The sequence below is a fragment of the Erpetoichthys calabaricus genome, chromosome 1 (assembly GCF_900747795.2).
Source record: "Erpetoichthys calabaricus chromosome 1, fErpCal1.3, whole genome shotgun sequence".
Taxonomy (NCBI): Eukaryota; Metazoa; Chordata; class Cladistia; order Polypteriformes; family Polypteridae; genus Erpetoichthys; species Erpetoichthys calabaricus.
The window spans coordinates 66,462,396-66,482,571 of NC_041394.2; the positions used below are offsets into that span (position 1 = coordinate 66,462,396).

Genomic DNA, 20,176 nt, shown 5'->3' on the forward strand with positions numbered 1-20,176 from the left:
TCATAGGTGAACACTTCCTGAAAGACACAGTTGTCCAAATGGTGGGTTTGAGGATACGACTGTAGTTGAATGAAAAGATGGAACTCTGGAGAGGGCAAAATACAATTGTCTGTGACTGACAATTGGAGGGCCGCCATCGCACGCTCATTCAGCGATTCACATCCGCGACAAACATGATTTTTCTTAGATGGTCCTGTCGCGTCCACCCTCGCACTCGAAGCATACACACTGCCTGGTCATGTGCCCGCTCGTAAGAGCAACTCACAGAGACCCACCCACCAACTGTAAGACCATGGGATACCCCTCGCAAACTGTTTTACACGCTGCATACAGCGATTCACATCAAAGCATACACATTGCCTGGTCATGTGCCCGGTCGCAAGAGCAACTCACGGAGACCCGCCCACCAACTCTTAGACCATGGGATACCCCTTGCAAACTGTTTTACACGCTGAATACAGTGATTCACATCCGCGACAAACTGTTTTACACGCTGCATACAGCGATTCACATCCGTGACAAACATGCTTCTTCTTAGATGGTCCTGCCGTGTCCACCCTCGTTCTCGAAGCATACACACCGCCTGGTCATGTGCCCGCTCGCAAGAGCAACTCACGGAGACACGCCCGCCAACTCTAAGACCATGGCGTGTAAAACAGTTTGCGATGGTGGATGCGGTCGTGCGTCGTAACTGAAAAGAATAATGAAAAGTCAACGTGGCTCAGAGGTGCATGTGGAGTGTAGCAGAGACGAACGCGAATGTTGCCCTGTTTTGTGAGTTGCTGTGTCCGAGTTGGTGGGCGTGGCTCTGAGAGTTGTCATCGTATCCAATGACACCGTGTTTTGTGAGTTGCTGCGTCCGAGTTGATGGGCATGACTCTGCGAGTTGTCATCGTATCCAATGGTCTTAGAGTTGGTGGGCATGGCTCTGTCCTGCATGCTCCATGGGTGTCTTTCTCGCTGGCGGCTTAGTGAATTATATATATAGATACTAATGATGCCAAAACAGTATATAATCTAAAAATTTGTCTTTTGTGTGGTAAATCTTAAAGTACGGGGAAAGATACAATCCAACTTCACAGTAAGGACAATGATAGCATGTTTTTTTGTGGATTTTCTTTCCAGACTGACTAGTTTTTGAAAAACACACTGCACAGGTACATGTTGGATTCTGCTTCTTCTCTGTTGGTGGTATATATTCAATAAAATGTCTACCAATAAGACGCTCTGGATTGATCCGCAATGTACTGAGTCAACCACATCTCTTCAGCCATAGTGTGGAGGTGGATGTGCAGCAATGATTTGTTGTACAAGCTGGCATCTAAACTTTGCATGAGATATAGTTTTGTCAGCTTTTTTTTTTGTACAGGGTGAGCCAAAATGAAGTACCACAATTCTCAAGGTCATTGCGCGAGGTAGAAGCAGCTAAGTGGGTTGGGGTGGGGGACCTTTGATAGGCGATCCCTTGTAGTTTCCAGTCAGCAACATGCCTTGGTCTGGTGCGCACCATGCTTTCGTTTTCGTAGCATTCTTCAAAAATAACAAATCCATCATTGCTATGCAACATGCCTTCCAAACACACTTCAACATTCCTCCTAACAGTGACGTCAAAAATCGGAAAACACTTCTTCAGTGGGTGGCTAAATTTAGACAGAAGGGTACAACATTGAACAGAGATCTCCAGAACGTCCTTGGACTGTACGAATGCCTGAAAACATCCAAGCTGTAAGGGCATCAATTTTGCAGTCTTTAAGACGTTAAGCGTGCAAACATACTTCTGCCTTAGGCATTTCCAACACTTCATTGAGGAGGATTTTGTAAGAGGACCTTAATTTCCATGCATACAAAATGATGGTAGTGTAGTAGGTCACTGAGAGAGACTGGGAGAGCTGTAGAGAGTTGTGTGCGAACATTCTGCAAACCGTTCATCAAGATGCCATCATCCATTTCCATGTGAATGGTTACGTAAATAAACAAAACTTTCGTTATTGGGCTGAAACCCTTGTGAACTTCATCAGAGACCACTCCACAGTGAGTGTGTTGCAGTTTTGTGTGCCATTGCAGAATTTGGGAGCAACGGTCACCGTCACTTTAGAATGTTACACTGAAATGCTAGAGAACTTTTTGCAGCCCCAACTGGAAAAAATGGATGTGGTGTTGCTCCATCCTGGTTTCAACAGGATGGAGCAACAGTTTATATGGTGTGGAGATCCATGCAAGTTTTGCAGGAGATGTTTCCAGGGAAGCTGATCTCCCTGTGCAGTAATTTCGGGTGGCCTTCAAGTCACCTGATCTCGCTCCGTGCGATTTCTTCTTGTGAGGCTATCTCAAGTCGAAGGTATACACACACCAATCTCAAAACCATGAAGACCTCAAGAACGCTATTTGCCTTGAAATCGCCGTTATTGCCTTGAAATGACCAAACGAGTCATGTGAGCGTTCAGAAATTGACTTGAAGAGTGTATCGCTAATAATGGTCAACAACTCGAAGACATCATTTTTAAAACACAGTGAAAAAAAATCTCTTTTGTATACCTTTTCTTGTGTCATAATGAAATTTATTTTATCATGTAGTGTTTTTGTAGAATAAACGTTTGAAATGTGGTACTTCTTTTTGGCTCACCCTGCACAAATGCACTCTAAATGCACTGTTCCACCAGATGACAAAATATCTTTTTGTAGTATTGCTTTTGTTGCCTCAAGTCAACTCTCGATCCGCACAATCTAAGCCATCCGTTGTGCTATTGTAGTTGACAACAGCACAGGGCTTAGTAACCTGCTTGTTGCCTTTTGCATGTATAGTGACTGTAACTGCATTATGTACAGTGCTAAGAAAACAAACATATTTCTTGTCTTTCCATTTCAGTGCAAGCACTTTACCCTTTTGCCAAGTTATTAGCACATCTCGCTGTAATTTAGCTCTTCAGGCATGCCATGACAGTTGGGATGCACTGTTCTGCATGCATCAGTCTTTCTTTGCAGCAAGATGTCAAATAGCTCTGGCGAAGTATAAAAATTGTCTATGGTTACACATTAACTTTGATCCAGCAGAGCATCTATCAAAGTCAGCACAGACGACATAGCAACACTGTACTGATTGTAGTTCTGCTCAAACTTTGTCTCTTTTCCTGTGTACAGAACAAAATTCCAAATGTATCCCATTATAGAATTACAAAACACGTAAAACTTTATGCCAAATCTTGTTCTTTTTGACGCAATGCACTGTATCCATGACAGCCAGCCCTTATAACTCATGAGACTTTCATCGATGCTGACGTCACGGTCTGAAATGTAAATATTCTGAAATTTTGCTACAATACTCTGGTATATCTCCCAAAGTTTCTTCAGTTTGGGTGCTGGATGGATATTCTCATCAAAGTCTTCATTGTTGGTAAAGTGCATATACTGTATTTCATAATCAGTGAAAACCTACCCTCAGACATAATTTCTCCAAAGAATGGTGTTCCTAAAATTTTGTTCTTGGACTGTTACCATCATCACTCAGGTTTTACTACAAGTCCTTGCAATATCAATAAGCCTAAAAAGGCCCAGATATCATCAGCAGTTACTGGTTCCCATTTTTTTTGAATGGGAAAATTGCTTAGGTGTACGGTTATTTGCCCAATACCATTCAGCATAACAGTTCATCTCAACAACAATTCTGTCGGTCACATCATCATCCAGGAATAACTTCAAGTAAATGAGTTCATCTTCGTTGTCTTCGTTCACTGTTATTCCTGGCTGCCACACAAAATCAAAATGAGGTGATGCTGGTTTACTTGAAGCAGGGTCAACAGATACCAAAATGTTAGGGTCATTTTCGGATTCATCAGAATCACTTTTGGGCTCACTGCCCATTTCAATTTCACCACCTGACAGATTCAGTTCCTCATCAGTGCTGATGAGAGGTTCCTCAACATCACTGTTCATATTACTAGTGTTGTGATGTGAAATTTAGCATACCATTTCATAAAAATTTTGTATGTGTTTGTTTGTAACTTAGGCAAAGCAATGTAATATTAGTGTTACATTAGTGAGAAGCATTCATGTTTACCCCCCCCCCCCCCCCCCCTTTAGGAATGAGTGTCTTTGAATTTTACAACAGGGTTGGGGGGTATGGGGTTGAGTATCTCAAACAAGTTTGGTAAGTGTTTCTCTGCTAAAGTCTCTCTCTCAACCCCCACACAAAGCCAGGCTGCGTAACTGCCAAGCTTTACTTTAACATATGGTTTTGGGGGATGGCAGGTGTGAAGGTGTTCTGTTCCCCCATTGGTCTGAAGTATGGCTGTTTGGAACTGGGTTGTATCAAAAGTACCACAACGCCCTATTGGCTCTAGGGGTTAGACAGAAAACCTATAAATTTGCTTGCTTTATCTCACTCTCTCTCTCACCAAACTGATGAAGATCATCACACACCATGAACTGAAAAGGACAACACAATGAAGAGCACAGCTCGGAAGCCACATTGAGACAGGCATGCAGCCTGTTCTGAAGACAGCTGGCCACAAATGATGCCTTAACTAGAGACATTTTTAAGTAACTAACAAGTCTGTGTGCAGCCTGACACTACACATCACCATTTATCAGGTTGTATGGTTGCCAATATTCAAATGTACTTTGTATATTGTTATTATTTATGAATATTATAATACATTGTTTAAATTGTAACTTAACTCCTGCTTGTCTTTTACTACACCTAATTGCCTGAGGTTATAGATGTAGAAGGGAAGGTGGGGAGAAGTTATATAGTATAATACCTTAGTAACAGTGGTAAGTCTATGAGATTTGAGGCATTCTGACAAATTCTACATATTAATAATACAATAGGGGAAAGTAGAGTAATATATTTCTCTACCAAGACAAAACAACTAGCAAGAGCATGTAAGACCTGGGTTTCTGAAACACGTTTCTTACAATGTGCCATTATTATAAAGGAGGTTACTGATCACACTTACATTTAAGAGAAGAAGACGCACCAACACCTTTCCCGTGTGATAATTGGATGTAATGCTCATGCAAGATGCGCCTATAATGTTGCCCACGTAATGCTCAGGACTTTGGCTGATAGCACTTTTACAGCCCAAGTGATTCTCGGTTCGAATGCTTACTCAAGACGCATCTGTACAGTTGCCCAAGTGACATTCAGGAATAACACTTTTAGCACAGTTTTCACAGCCCGAGTAAAGCTACAGTCTAATGCTAAGGAGGCAATATAAACCAGTCAGTCAGTGTTGGGAGAAGAGGCTATTGTTTTTGTCTTATCTGTGCTACTATCTGCACCCAGTCAGTTTCCAATTGCAATTTCCCTGCATAGCTGGCCTGTTCATATGAAAGCTGTCTCCTTTTTCATGTTCATTTTGTCTGCTTTAGATAAGATGAACGTGGAAGCAGTCAACCATTTAACTTGTGTTTTATAGTGAATGAAGTCAGGCAGGTTGCAAATTCAAAAGGCCTGTTTTTGATGAGAACATGGCACCCCTTTCCAAACTCCATGCTTATCCTGCTATCTGAGAATGTGATCCCTTTTTTGCTTTGCGCACTTCCCAATCATAATTAATGTTCTATGGGGGAGGAGCGAAAGCTTTAGAATTGTCAAAAATTTCTATCTCTGGTTTTCGACAGATCTCGACGTTTTAGGATCCCCTGGTACCTAAAACATCAATATCTCGATGATGAGTGTGTGTATGTCTGTGCGTGTTTGTGTCTCACAGTTTCTTGAGGATGGTCTAGAGTGAAAAAGGCTGGACGGAAAAATACCAAACTCGAAACCTAAGTCTGTTATGAGATGACGATGTCCTTGTTAGTGTTTGAGCCAAATCATGCAAGAGAAGAGGCACTCTAGAGGAACCCTTAAATACCATAATTCTGCAGTTAATTATGACTTCTTCTCATCAATTGCTATCGTAATGACCTATTTTATGATCAGTATCAGAGCAGTAATTACTGAAATGTTATAGAATAGTTTATATAATGTGGTTCCTAGGAAGCAAATCCAACTGATGCTTATGTCTGAATTTTTAAATATTAGAAGTACAAGTGTCATGAGAAAGATGAGTTGGTTTTTGCATTCACAAATGCCAGAATTTCAGTATATTTTCATGGCTGTAAAAGTGTCACATCTTTTGTTTGACCATCTGATTTTAATATTTTGTTTTCTTAATTCTGTATTTGTGGAGGACAGGATTAGACTTGTCAGCCTTATGACCTTATTAATGATAGCACAAGTACATTTATAAATGTGAAGTAGTGCAGATGAGCAGATGACAGAAAGCTGAAGAACAAAAACTGTTGTAGGTGACAAAAAATGCAAGATTAATTCATTATAACTTGTTAACGTGGACACATCAAGGAATATAATTTAATTTGGAAACTAATTATATACATATTTAAAAAAAATAAGTCAACATTCGGAAAAATATTTTTGTATTCTGCATTTGTTTTCAAATCAGCTACTAGACTGAGACATTTAAAACTAGATATTATTTGAGCACCTAAACTTCAAACTGATTTTTTTTATATTTATATACCTGCACTAAGAATAAATATATGAATATTAAATAATGTTTATAAGCTCATGTTGATTATATACTATCACTCTGACTTACATATAGTATGAATGTCACTAATTCGTTTATTGTATTAACAGAAACCAAGAATGTCAATAGGAGCTATTTCTGGATAAATGAGAGTGTGTCTTGGAGCAGCGCTCAGAACTACTGTCGGGTGAATTACACAGACCTGGTCAGTATACGGAATGAGAGTGAAAACCAGAAGATAATGAAGACAGCACAGAGGGGCAACTTCTGGATTGGCCTGTTCAACAATCAATGGAAATGGTCTGATGAACGAAATTCAACCTTTCAAAACTGGGATCAAAACTGGCAAGGAGATGATGAAAGTGAACAATGTGGGGTTATTACTTCAAATGGAACGTGGTCTGCCTATTCCTGTAGCACTCGGTGGTTCTTCTTCTTCTGCAGTAACAGTAAGGCAGTCTTAATGTTTTCATTACCAGTAAATTATTACACATAAAAATAAGGTGAAGAGTGGTTAAGCTTTAACAAGGCATAAATACACGGATTTCACACAAAAACAAAGCATACTCAGTTGTTTTATTTTTGTTAAAGTAATGAAAAACATTATTTTTATGGAATAGCAGGTGTAAAACTAAAGACAAAATAAGGATACGTTTTGACTTGTTTTTAACTTATTATTTTTTCCTACTGGAATAAAAAAACAGTTATGAAAATGTATATCTGCATGTACTCAGTGTTGTCCATTTTTGTTAATAATTCTTATACATAATTGAAATACTTAATACTGTATGTAAAAAAAGGATAAAAAAAGTAACATTCACATGTGTACTTGTTTCTAAGGATCCTGTGGGCCTCTGTCTTGTACAACAACATATCTATTTATATCAGATGTGAAGTCCTGGTATGACGCCCAGAGCTACTGCAGATCACACTACACAGACCTGGTCACTGTTGAGAATCAAACTCTGAATGACCAGCTGTTACAAATCTCTGGACAAAGAGAGGGATGGATTGGGCTGCGACATGGAAATGACACTTGGCAATGGTCCGATGGAGACCAGCTGACCTACAGAAATTGGAATCCCACCCTTTACTGTGCTCAGGTTCAAACAGATGGCTCATGGGCAGATTCCGTTTGTTATGACCAAATCCCTTTCATGTGCTACAAGGGTAAATATATCTTGTATAATGTGGACGTTTTTGAACTTGAGACCCAGGACACTTCAGAAAGTAGGCTAGCAAAAGGTGGTCAATGAATGACATGCTACTTGCATTTGTTAAACTTGTTACAAGATAAAGACCTACAGCCATGATTCTATCTATCTATCTATCTATCTATCTATCTATCTATCTATCTATCTATCTATCTATCTATCTATCTATCTATCTATCTATCTATCTATCTATCTATCTATCTATCTATCTATCTATCTATCTATCTATCTATCTATCTATTATTGCATTATATTTGAGCTGTCACACTGATGTGCATATAAAAACTAAGTGACATATTTAAAACTTGTTTAGCAGGATGTTAGCATCTAAAGCACTATTCGTAAGTTTAATTGCAATGTCATCAGAATGGCAGGCTCAGACACTTGCACAGACACCATCTATCTGAAGTTTACTCTTTCTCCTTGTGCCTGTGTAGAATCTTTAGGATAGTTTGGATTCCTCCCACATGTTTAGAAACACATCTCTAATTTGCATCTCTAAGTTACTGTGTGTTGATGTACAGGACACCTAGCAGTGAACTGGCATCCAGTCCAGGAAGAGCTGCTGCATTGTAGCTAATGCTGCTGGGTTAAGCTCAGACAGCAGAAGTTACTGGGAATGGGAAAGGAGCGAATGAATATTAGAGAAATTTTGGTTTCATAAAGTTGCACCATACAGGTTTGAATGCTGATGTGAAAGGGCCAGCATAGCATTTATACATATTGTTTGCAAATATGGAGACTGCTAAGATGCTATTTTAATTCTTATTGTAGGGATTTTTTTATCATATAGAGTATTTCTATTGTGTGACGATTCATTTCTTATTATGGGATTTTTCTGGAAAGACCACATTCATCATATATATCACATTAAGAACTGTGTCCTTACTGTTTAAATTATATTTTAGTATACTGTATATACTGTTTTTCTTTTTCAAATTTATATCTTCATTTCTCTTCTATCATGAAATACACAATGGCCACCAGACTCAGTGGCAGTCATATGGTACATGTAAATTGCACAGATTCATTTAGGCCTAAAGTTAATTTATAAGAAAACAATTTGAAAGACAGAACTGCTTTCTGATATGAAATTCTGATAAGATATACAGTGACCTAATCACTAAAATAATTAACATTTCATGACTTTCAAACACCACTTGTTAATTCAGAGTTTACTTTACAGAAACTAGCTACACAAGTGAGAGGTATGTCTGGATCAATGAAAGAATGAACTGGTCCAGTGCTCAGAACTACTGCCGAGTGAACTACAATAACCTGGTCAGTATAAGGAATGAAAGTGAAAATCAGGAGATAATGAAGAAGGCACAAGGCAGTCCATTCTGGATCGGCTTGTTCAACCACCCTTGGAAATGGTCTGATGGAGGGACATCAACATTTCAAACCTCCAATAATTATTGGTGTCAGTTTGGGTACAACTGGGAAGGACAGGAACTCTGTGTAATTGGTACACAGGATGGAGAATGGGGAGAGATTGACTGCACATGGTCCAGTCCCTTCTTCTGCCATAAAAGTAAGGCTCTCTTGAATCTTTTTTACTGTCTTAACTTTTGCCAAACGATGAGACAGAGAGGAAAAGCAAAAAATACATGTAATAAATAGAAATAAATGGAAGTACATTATATAGTAGTAAGCAGTAACAACAACTTTTCTTGCTACTCTTCCAGCAAGGAATTTTGTGTATCACATTATATGCAGGTATTGATTTTTAATATACTGATATAACTGTGCACTTCCCAGTGAAACATTGATATCACCTTGATTAAATGTAATGGCTTCAAAATAATTTAATTTATGTACTAGTTGGGGGGGGATGCTTAATTTAAAAAATGCTGGTCCACTTTTTCTTTGATATTGTTTTGTATTTATTTGAGTATGATTTTATTCAAAAGCCATATTTGCAGCATACCTCTATCAGTAAGAGAGAATATTTAAACTTTAAATATTGCAAATTATCTATTTTTTCCAACTTTTATTCACTTTTAAGCACTCTTGGAAGTTTGTTACTTCAAACTAAGCAAGCTTGTAATCTCAGTGTGTTGCTATAAATGCTAAATTATAAATGCAAAGGAAGACCTGTGGCCTCATGTATAAATGGTGCATACACATAAAAAATGTTGCGTACGCCTGTTTCCACATTCTCTTTGAGATGTATAAAAACTAAACTTTGCGTAAAGTCAGGCACATTTTCACAGCAGCCTCAGATATTGTATACACACTTTTTGAAGGACTTTTTGTCCTTTTAAAGATAACAAGTCACCTTACAGAGCCATGTAAAGAGCAGAGAATCGATCCGTTGTGGTGCTCTGCTTCGAAGATACACTGTAAAGGCACCTATAGAGAATGAATTTGCTTATATAAATAGAAAAAATTCCACTTTATTATTGTGCTGCTGTATAGTCCACAGAACGTGTGTTGTATTGTTCAAGTATGTAGCATTCTGAATAATGTGGCACACAATCATGGCTTTCCTAAACCTGAAGAGATGCTGTATGATGAACCTGACTCTGACCCACCAAATGATCAGCCAAATCGGACAGTGTTACAACTTCCTTTGAATGTAATTAGCAAAATGTAAAATCAGGTAATCAAAGGCAGTATTTATTTTTAGTCAATTCATTTAATTTGTGGTCAATGTTACATAGAACAGCCCTTTTATTCTTTAGTTCACTGGTCACATCTCACATCTACTATTGTATATTTTGACACCAGAACAGCGTCCATCAGCACAAAGCCATATGGTCACCCTGCAGTTTCCAGAGGCAGAGGTATGTGCGCAGCCAGCATTCAAAGATGTGCTGGGCACAGCAGCACCATCATCATGTGGATTTGTGTCCTTGGCACAGGGGTCAGCATTTGTAATATTGTCTGAAACAGAATAAACAGATTGTGGACTGCGACTTGCCTATCCATGTCAACTTTGATATCTAACTACTTTTTTATTTTGGGCACTGTGTAATTTTCTGAACTTGAACTTTTCAGTGTCTCCACCACTCTGTATCACTTGATCAACTGCCTTTTGATGTTTATACCATTGCTTAAGCCAACAAATAGTACGTTTTTCCCTTGCCTCCACTTCACATTCCTTGACATTCTTCATTTTGTTTACGTGCTTTTACCATTACCTTTAAACAAAACACTAAACGAAAGGGACTTTTTATATTGATTTGCATATTCAAATATGCAAAATTTTGGGAGGTATCAGGGTGGGGCTGTAGGTGCGTGCATGTGCATTAAATTTCACATGCGTTGGGATTTATAAAGTGGAAGTTGGTGTACTCACAGTTTTATGCATTTGGATTTTTTTGTGCATATGCACATTTCCAGTTTTGTCCGTACGTCATGTTTTAGTGTGAATTCTACACATGGTGTTATATATAAAACCTCTGGACTGGAACAAAATTTGTTTAATAAATATGAAGGGTAATCAAGTATATCACTGCTGAGAAAATGGACATCAACAGCTTCTTCCTATCCCTGTTTTACCACCATGCACATCCTGCTGTAACTCATTCTCTCTATTGTGGAAACTTCTCTTTAACTAATAGTAGAGAAGACCATTCTAATGTTTCCAAGATGGATGTTATTTATTATTACAACAAACCTGAAGGAGCCCAGCATATGATCAGCTCAGATCTCTGTGCTAGACTGAGTTAATAATGGAGAGCATTTAATTTATAAAGCCAGGATCATTTGCATAACACAATTAAGAAATACATTAGGTTGTACTAATCAACTTGCAGATATACAGTATAGCATGATCCATAATACAGTATATATCTTTATAAATCTAAAGGTCCAAAAATCTTTGGCAATCTGAGGTAAGCCTTAGCAAGTTAGAGGTCAGTGGTAGTGCAAATTTTTTTAAAAAACAGTGAAGCAGTGCAGACCCTGTGAGTGTAGATGTGTGTTTAGAAAAAAGCCACGTGGCCACAGGGATTCTTCATGAGAGAATTTGCTGATTTCATTCAGCATGTAAGCAGAAAGTTAACACAGCTGTCCGTCATTGAGGCCTCCATGGGTTGTTTCGCACACCTGCACTGACTGGGAATAAAAGGGGTCTATGAGTAAGAGAAAAAGAGGCTAAAAGAATGAGGAAGGTTAAATCAAAGATGAGAGAGGAAAGTGGAAGTTGAGATCAAAGCAGAGCCAGTGCAAGGAAAAAGAGGCAAGTTGGTTGGTGGAGTCTCATAGATGACAGTGGGACAAGGGAACAGTGTTCGCAGGGTTACCACAGATGCCAAGGGATGGTGGTGGGAACATGAGCCAAGGTGCCACGTGCTAATCAACATACAATATGTTGCCATTCTCCAACACTGTGATTGGTGGGTATAACTACTTTAACACAGAACGTCTGTCTTTCTTATTTGAAAAATTTCAGAACACATTTGTCTCAACAAATCCAAGAAAAACATATTAAGACCTCAAAACATGCATGTATAATACATTTTCACTGATCTTTGACATGGCATTAGTTAGCTTAGCTGGGCCTTGAGCTCCCTTTTCAACTTTCCTCCTGTTCCTTTTTGAAAGTTTTTAGGTCTTTTCACATTTTCATTTTGAAAGCTCTGCTTTAGACTTTTGGCTCTTGTTTTTAGGATTTTCTTCTGGGTTTATTAGACATTTTTGAGAATTTTTGATTACCTTTTGTTCATTTGTACAGTAGTTTGTTATTTTGTATTCTTTGATTATTTAACAATTTGTGCGTTGAAATTTATGATTATTTTTGAATTTGTATCTTTGCATAATTTTTAGTTTTAAAATGTTGTTTTATTTTTTCTTTCTTTAATAAATTCATATAATTATTAAAATGACAAAGTTAGGCAAGGTGTTCTTGGATAGTAACTGAGTATTTCATGGGTGGGAAAGTTCTAGGTTTATTATTTATTCTAAAATAAGTTTTATGAATTTTCTTTATTGTGACATATGTAATTGAGGGTCCCTCAATTTGGTGATTGATGGTGGGTGCACCATATTGGTTAAATGGGGAAGTTGCCGAACACAGTACACTGTGAATATTGCAAAAAGAGAAGGAGGACAATGGAATTTAAGGTAAAGTGTTAGTAGTATAAATCCATGAAAAGGGAAGCTGGCCTGTTTCATTTGATTGTTTAAAAAAGCTTAGTTGTTTAATTCTCATTTCCTAGTCACATTAAGATTATTTTAATAGTAAGGAATAGTAACAGTAGTAATAAAGCCACCTTAAATTACTAGCTCACAATTAATAGGCCAAATAAATTAATTAAGTAAAACATTTAACATTTTTTGCAATAATTCTAGGATTGTTAAATGTACCTGCAAATTATATTATTTTAAAAAAGTAACCCAGCTAAATCTGAGGGATATGGATGAGTATAACATACATTGATGCTGTTATGATTGCCATGGAAAATTAAATGACTTTCTTTTGAGAAAAGGATTAGGAAATTAACAATTTTTTGTAACCTTTTTAACATACCAAAGTCAAATGTCTGGAATTCTGTTAGAACCAAAATATCCAAGTAAAATATGCTTATAGTATTTATACATTTCTGTGTGAATTATTTGTGGTTTTTATACATATACAATTCAACTCTGTAAATAGTTTTGCATTTAAAGTTGAAATGAAAGTGAGAGAGTACATTTTTGATCTTTGTCTTGTCATTATTTATGTGACATGTCTTACAGATTTGCACCTGTGACATGACATGATGTGATTTTTAAATAAGATGATGTTCTCTCTGTCAGTCATACTGAAGTAAACCTTTTGATAGTCACATATTGTTGCATCATAGCAGTGCCCAGTGGGCCAAAAGGATAAGCTACGTTCACAGGCAGCATCATCTTAAAAATGATTTTCCTCTTCAGTCCATAATGCATAGATAAGATGCATTTCTCTCATATATTAATTCCTAAATGTGCAAACATTTTATTAATATACAGTACATTGATAGGATTGACAAATAGATGAGAAATATACATATTTACCTTTGAATAAGAGTATGGGCGCTTGAAAATTTTTTGGCCTTAACTTATGACCAGTGCATTAGTTTCCCCGAATTCAGCAAAAAGCTCCCCGCTGACAGTTGTGATGGTAAGTGGACACCACCTGCCTGTTCTGCTCATGGGCTCCTATGAAGTGGACATGCAGAGGACAGCTGTGTTCTTTTATAAATAATTTCATACTGACACCACATTTAACCAGCAGACGGCACAGTACTTTATTTGTCTAAGCACATACTTCAAGCAAAAATTGACAAAATACACAGTAATTGCACAGTCTTAAATACTGTAAGTACTGCAATAATTAATAACCCTTTTTGTTTGAAAAATTCCTGTTCTTCTTATTGTGTTTTTCTTTATCAACACCTTCATATATTTAAGGGAGTATGACACAAGAAGAATTGAAATTTTTAATATTTGCTTCTAAATGTGGGAGCTGTGCAGATTGTACTTGCCAAATGTGAACATGGTTCAGAAGCCTTTTGTCATGTGGGTGTCAGCACCGTTTATGTTTCTTGTGTCTGCTACTGCATTTTATTTGCCAAAGAGTAAGCTTTTTTCTTTCCCCGCTAAAGTCTTTGCTGTCTCAAATGACGGTTTGTATTTGATAATTCCAGACTTTATTGTTTTTTGATATTTAGTGATGATTCTGATTACTTGATGACCTTACATTATTAGGAGTATACAATAATAATTACCGTTTAAATTTAACTGCCATGCACTGTACAATGTTGTATTTTTGCGCGTGTATGTGTATAACTAATATCAACGTCGACGAATACAATATTTTGTATTGCTATGTATATTCTGCTATGATTTCCAAAGCACAGTATAGATATTTAATAATTTAGTTTTTTCTAAATGAGTAAATTGTAGTTTTACTTGTGTAATTTTTTTTTCAGAGTCTGCTTTTTACTTTTACTTGAGAGCAGTTTACAGTTCACTTTAAATTAAGTAAATTTTTGACTAAATAATAATGTTTCTACTTTTGTAGAATTTTTTTAGTACTCTTTCCACCTCTGAGTGTTATATTACGGTAATGACATACATGGACTGAATTTGTTTGATTTTCATATATTTTATAATAAAACTTTATCTACTATAGCATTACAATAGTTCTGCAGATAAATTTTAGATGCTTTACCAGATTTGCTAGTGAATCTGATCCAGAAGGTAGAATATTTCCAAAGTGGACAAATCTGATCTTTGCAGTTACTTATATTGTGGTAAAGTAAAAAGAATTTATACTGAATTAGATCTATAAAAATATGACTTGTGCTAATTAAAAACATTAGTATTTCTTGTATATACTCGTAAAATACATCAGTACAAGAGTCATGCTCACAGTCCAAAAATACATAATTTTACACAATTTGCGTTGTGTGCTCCATATTTGCAAGACACCCACATATTATCTAATTTAAATGATACACACCAGAACAATGCCAAGCATACTCAATTGTTATACATTGTATTAAATATTGAACTGATAGCACTAAACAGACGACGTTTTGCAGTATATCTATAATATACCATTGCTGTCAGACCCTCTAATACTGGATATTATTATGTGTCTGTTAGGAAAAGAAACAAAAAGGGTGTTTCTGAGAATCGGTTTTGAAAGTCGGACCAATGCAGATGTCCAAATCTTCAGTGATGACATCTTAAGTGAGGTTTGTAAATCTTTTTCATCCACTACTGTGCTGTTAAAAATACTTTAAAAATGAAACATCTGCTTACTCTTGCCACTTTTTAGTTACTCTGGCCTCTTTCTACTTCGTAAAAATATAAAAATATGTTTATTTTATTTTATTTTTTTGTCAGTTGGATCTGTGCCGTTTTTAGCTGAAACGTAGAAGTACCTACAGTATGTGCTTGAAAACATGTACTAAAAACTAATTCATGGTGTTGGAATATTCCTTATCCAGAACCCTTCAAAACACAATCAAAATTCTTAATGTGACTAAAGCTTCCATCAGCACTAGAAATATACAAGAAACTAAGACAAGTAGAGAAAAAAAAAATTAGGGGATGTGAGCAGGGCAAAGCAATTATTCAGCATTCTTTTCTGTTCAGTCCCCTAAACAGGACTACCATGGATTAATGAAAAAGAAACAAGATGATGAGTTTTTTTTTCTTCTTCTGTTATGTCTGCTGAAACACTGACATTTATTTCAGTTGCAGAGGTCAAATATGTAAGCATTAGACAAAGGTGCTGATAAAAAAAATAGTGATCATTACCAGAAAATCCCAGAAAATAATATTTTATACAATCAAGTGAAAATAAAGTATATATTACCTTTTTGCAATTTTATGGTTTTACATATTGGGATATAACTAACAACGATTAAATTACACAACCTCTGCTGACAAATAATACAACATATTTTACTTTGGCATTATTTATTCAAGTTGTTAGCCAATATGGTTATGTGATAAAGTAAGTGCACCCTCACTGCTTTCATATCAACTGAAAATGTAATGAGAGGAAGGTGCAGCTAATGAAGTGAACTTGACAATCTGGTAACCCCGAAATGTGATTTCCTCCGTGTTAAGGTAAAACCTTTTACAGGTTCATATATTTTATTAATTTTTAGAGTCCTCAAACATCAGTATTGTGACATCATAATATGCACTCTTGTATGTTTGTATTGACAGGTTCAGATAGGTAAGTAGGGTTTAGGCCATTTAAAGCTTTATATGTAAAAGAAGGATTTTGAATGTCAGTGTAAGGAGTTAAGAACAGTAGTCATGTGGTGATACTTCAAGTAATGATTCTTGCAGCACCATTTTGAATTAAATAAAGTCTGCTAATTTAATTATTTAAATAGCCTTTGAATAACATATTGCAGTCATTCATTTTACTAAAAATGAAAGCATGAATTAACTTGTCAGTATTAGTCACACTAATTATTAACAATTTTTTATCTATATTCTAAACACAAATAAACCAGAACAGGATGTTGCTTAAAGTACTTCTCAAGCCTATTGTAGGTAACAAGGTTGAGTGGTTAAAGCTGTCAATGACTGTGCTTCACTCCAAAAGCATAATACGTGTAGCATTTCCAACACCAGAAGATATGAAAATGTAATTTGCAACACAAGTTAGTGCCATCTCTGTACTGTAATCAGCGTGAAACCCCAAATGAAAGTTCTTATGTACATTGAAGTGTGTAAAATCAGATTAAAGCTGAGCAGCACCTAGTTTTCAAATACTTCAGTAAGAAAAGACATGTCTATAATTATTAAACATACTTGGACTAGGTTCATTTTTTTTAATTATCTGAATTATCTATAGAAAATGAGGATACGAAGAGTGTAATTAATAACTTTCAAATTATTACATTAAGAGAAAAAGTTAATTTTTTTCCTCAGAACAGGATGCCTCTATCAAGGACCTATCATTTTCATATTAAGATTTTTAAATCTGTTTTCATTTTAGCTCTGTCTGTATATAAACATATGTAGAAGAACATTGTGTGCAGAAATGATTTTAATTTAAAATACAAACTGTTTATAATTTCAATTCTTACGGCTGTGTCTCCGGAACTTTGAAAGCTGTTAACATTATAATTAATTTCTTCTTTAGTTAAAGAAATATATTCCCCAACAAACTGTAATGAACAACAATATTTCTTGGGTGAAGAGTGTCAAAGATGTAATTTTTACAAAAGAAAAAAATAAAGGAGCAACCTAAAGGTGAGAAGGAAACCATTATGTTACAATCCAATGGTTTGTACATTCTGTTATTTGCTATATATGTCTGCACTGTGTGCTCAATATCTTAAAGCAATCTAACTCATGTGATACAAATGATATGCAATAACAGTGTAGAGATATTTTCTTCCAGCTCTTGGTTTGGGTTTAGAGTCAAACTTGTTTATGTATTTTATTTATGAATGATGACAAACTTGGAAGCCATCATGAAAAATCCCTTCCATCCCCTCCAAAGGGCCCACTCTGTAGCACTTTTAGCCACAGGTTCATTCTACCATGGTATGCTAAGAAGTGCCTCTGAGGGGTCTTTTCTGCCCACTGTCATCAGGTAATTCAGTGCTTCCTCCCAACACCCCAAACTAAATGCTGATACAATTTTAAGTTGATTTTACACTTTCTGCAAAATATACATTATTTACGTATTAATTGATTGATTGTTTGATTGTATTATTTGTCCTATGTGTCTTTATTCTTGTTTTTTATGTTTCTGCTCCTGTATGCATCTAAATTTCCCCTTCAGATTAATAAAGTTTATCTGATCTAATATAATCACGACCTTATGCTATGAGAGTATGACATCATATTGACATCTTGTTTGTTTTTTGTTTCTGCTTGCATGATCCCAGGAGCTACATGTGATTCAAAAATGAATAGCAAATAAACTTAAAATGAAAACTACAGGTAGCTGTGGAAATTATATATATATAAAAATTATATACAGTAATCCCTCGCTATATCACGCTTCGCCTTTCGCGGCTTCACTCCATCGCGGATTTTATATGTAAGCATATTTAAATATATATTGCGGATTTTTCGCTGCTTCGCGGGTTTCTGCGGACAATGGGTCTTTTAATTTCTGGTACATGCTTCCTCAGTTGGTTTGCCCAGTTGATTTCATACAATGGACGCTATTGGCAGATGGCTGAGAAGCTACCCAGCTTACTTTTCTCTCTCTCTTGCGCTGACTTTCTCTGATCCTGACGTAGGGGGATTGAGCAGGGGGGCTGTTAGCACACCTAGACGATATGGACGCTCGTCTAAAATTCCTGAAACGACATGCTGCACGGTGCTTCGCATACTTAAAAGCTCGAAGGGCACGTATTGATTTTTGATTGAAAAACAAACTCTGTCTCTCTCTCTCTATCTCTCTCTCTCTCTCTTTGTCTGCGCCTGACGGAGGGGGTGTGAGCTGCCGCCTTCAACAGCTTTGTGCCGCGGTGCTTCGCATACTTAAAAGCCAAACAGCCCTATTGATTTGTTTGCTTTTCTCTCTATCTCTGTGACAGTCACTGCTCCTGACACGCACTCCTTTGAAGAGGAAGACATGTTTGCATTCTTTTAATTGTGAGACGGAACTGTCATCTCTGTCTTGTCATGGAGCACAGTTTAAACTTTTGAAAAAGAGACAAATGTTTGTTTGCAGTGTTTGAATAAAGTTCCTGTCTCTCTACAACCTCCTGTGTTTCTGCGCAAATCTGTGACCCAAGCATGACAATATAAAAATAACCATATAAACATATGGTTTCTACTTCGCGGATTTTCTTATTTCGCGGGTGGCTCTGGAACGCAACCCCTGCGATGGAGGAGGGATTACTGTATATACTGATGTATATTTAAAGAGTGATTGAATTCTTCACGTCCTCATGTTCACGTCACAGGGTCATGTGGTTCCTATAAAAGAGCAATTATTTTGTGTTAAGTATGTTTAAAGCTTATGCTCTTTCTGAATATATAATTGAAGTAATCTTTGCACAATTTTGAATAAAAGATTAAACTAAGATGTTTGAATTTTATGTGCTATTTAGAATATTATGAATTTTAAGCCTGTAGTAGAAAACACAAAACTATATATCACTTTTTATGCTAATTTGCCGAGATGTACAAAATAAAGTGACACTCAACATAAACTTATAATGTGTATTAGTTTTGAGTTAATTTAGAAGAATGCACAGTACACACACAGACATTCAAGAGCAATATTCCACTCTACAATTTCTACAAAAACTATTTTATTTGAGAGAATCAAGCAATTACACATCACATCATACTTAATACCACATTTCTAAATGCTACATGGTCCAATTTTACTCATTTTGCAGACTTCAGTAAGAGACTGCTGGTTGTTTGGGCACAAACAGAAGGAGATTCATTGTCATAGTTTTTCAAACTTCCAGGTATTTTGTGAGAACAGTTGCTACATTAATGTTGGGTTGGAAGATGGAGAGAAAGAAGACATCATCTTCCACAGACAGTCGTTAGCTAAAGTTCAAGCTCTTTGACTTTGATTTCTTTGCCTTAATTTGAGATGCATCAAAAGGCAACAAACAACTTTGAATGTTGGACTACAAGTGAAAATCTGACACAGAAGCTACATGTTTAATCAAGAATACGTTGTGTCAAGAGCTTCAAAGAGAAGATTATTGTTCAAAACCCCTTCTTATACCTAAACATGGACTCTTTGGAGTAAAGCAGTACAATGAATACCAGAAGTGATCAGATGAGTCATCCTTTATCTTGGGCTTGACAGGCAGATGACTACCTGTTTGTCTCACATCAAAGAAAGCAAAGGCTTCTTGTGGTCCTGCTAAGGAGTAAGGCCAGGTCTAAATCCACTCATTCCCAAAAAGATCAAAGTAAACACCAATAAATACAAAGCAAGCATGGTGAAACATTTGTGATTTGATGACAGTGGCATCTTCCAGAATG

General features: G+C 36.5%; 1 protein-coding gene across 1 annotated transcript; it reads left to right on the forward strand.

The window, feature by feature from the left end:
- The first annotated feature begins 4,116 nt into the window (after window positions 1-4,116).
- On the forward strand, window positions 4,117-17,450 carry LOC127526140 (secretory phospholipase A2 receptor-like). Its single transcript, XM_051920758.1, has 6 exons — window positions 4,117-4,144; window positions 6,647-6,985; window positions 7,425-7,706; window positions 8,937-9,284; window positions 15,335-15,426; window positions 17,343-17,450. Exons 1-6 carry the CDS (start codon window positions 4,117-4,119, stop codon window positions 17,448-17,450), a joined length of 1,197 nt encoding a protein of 398 aa, XP_051776718.1.
- The last annotated feature ends 2,726 nt before the right edge of the window (window positions 17,451-20,176 follow it).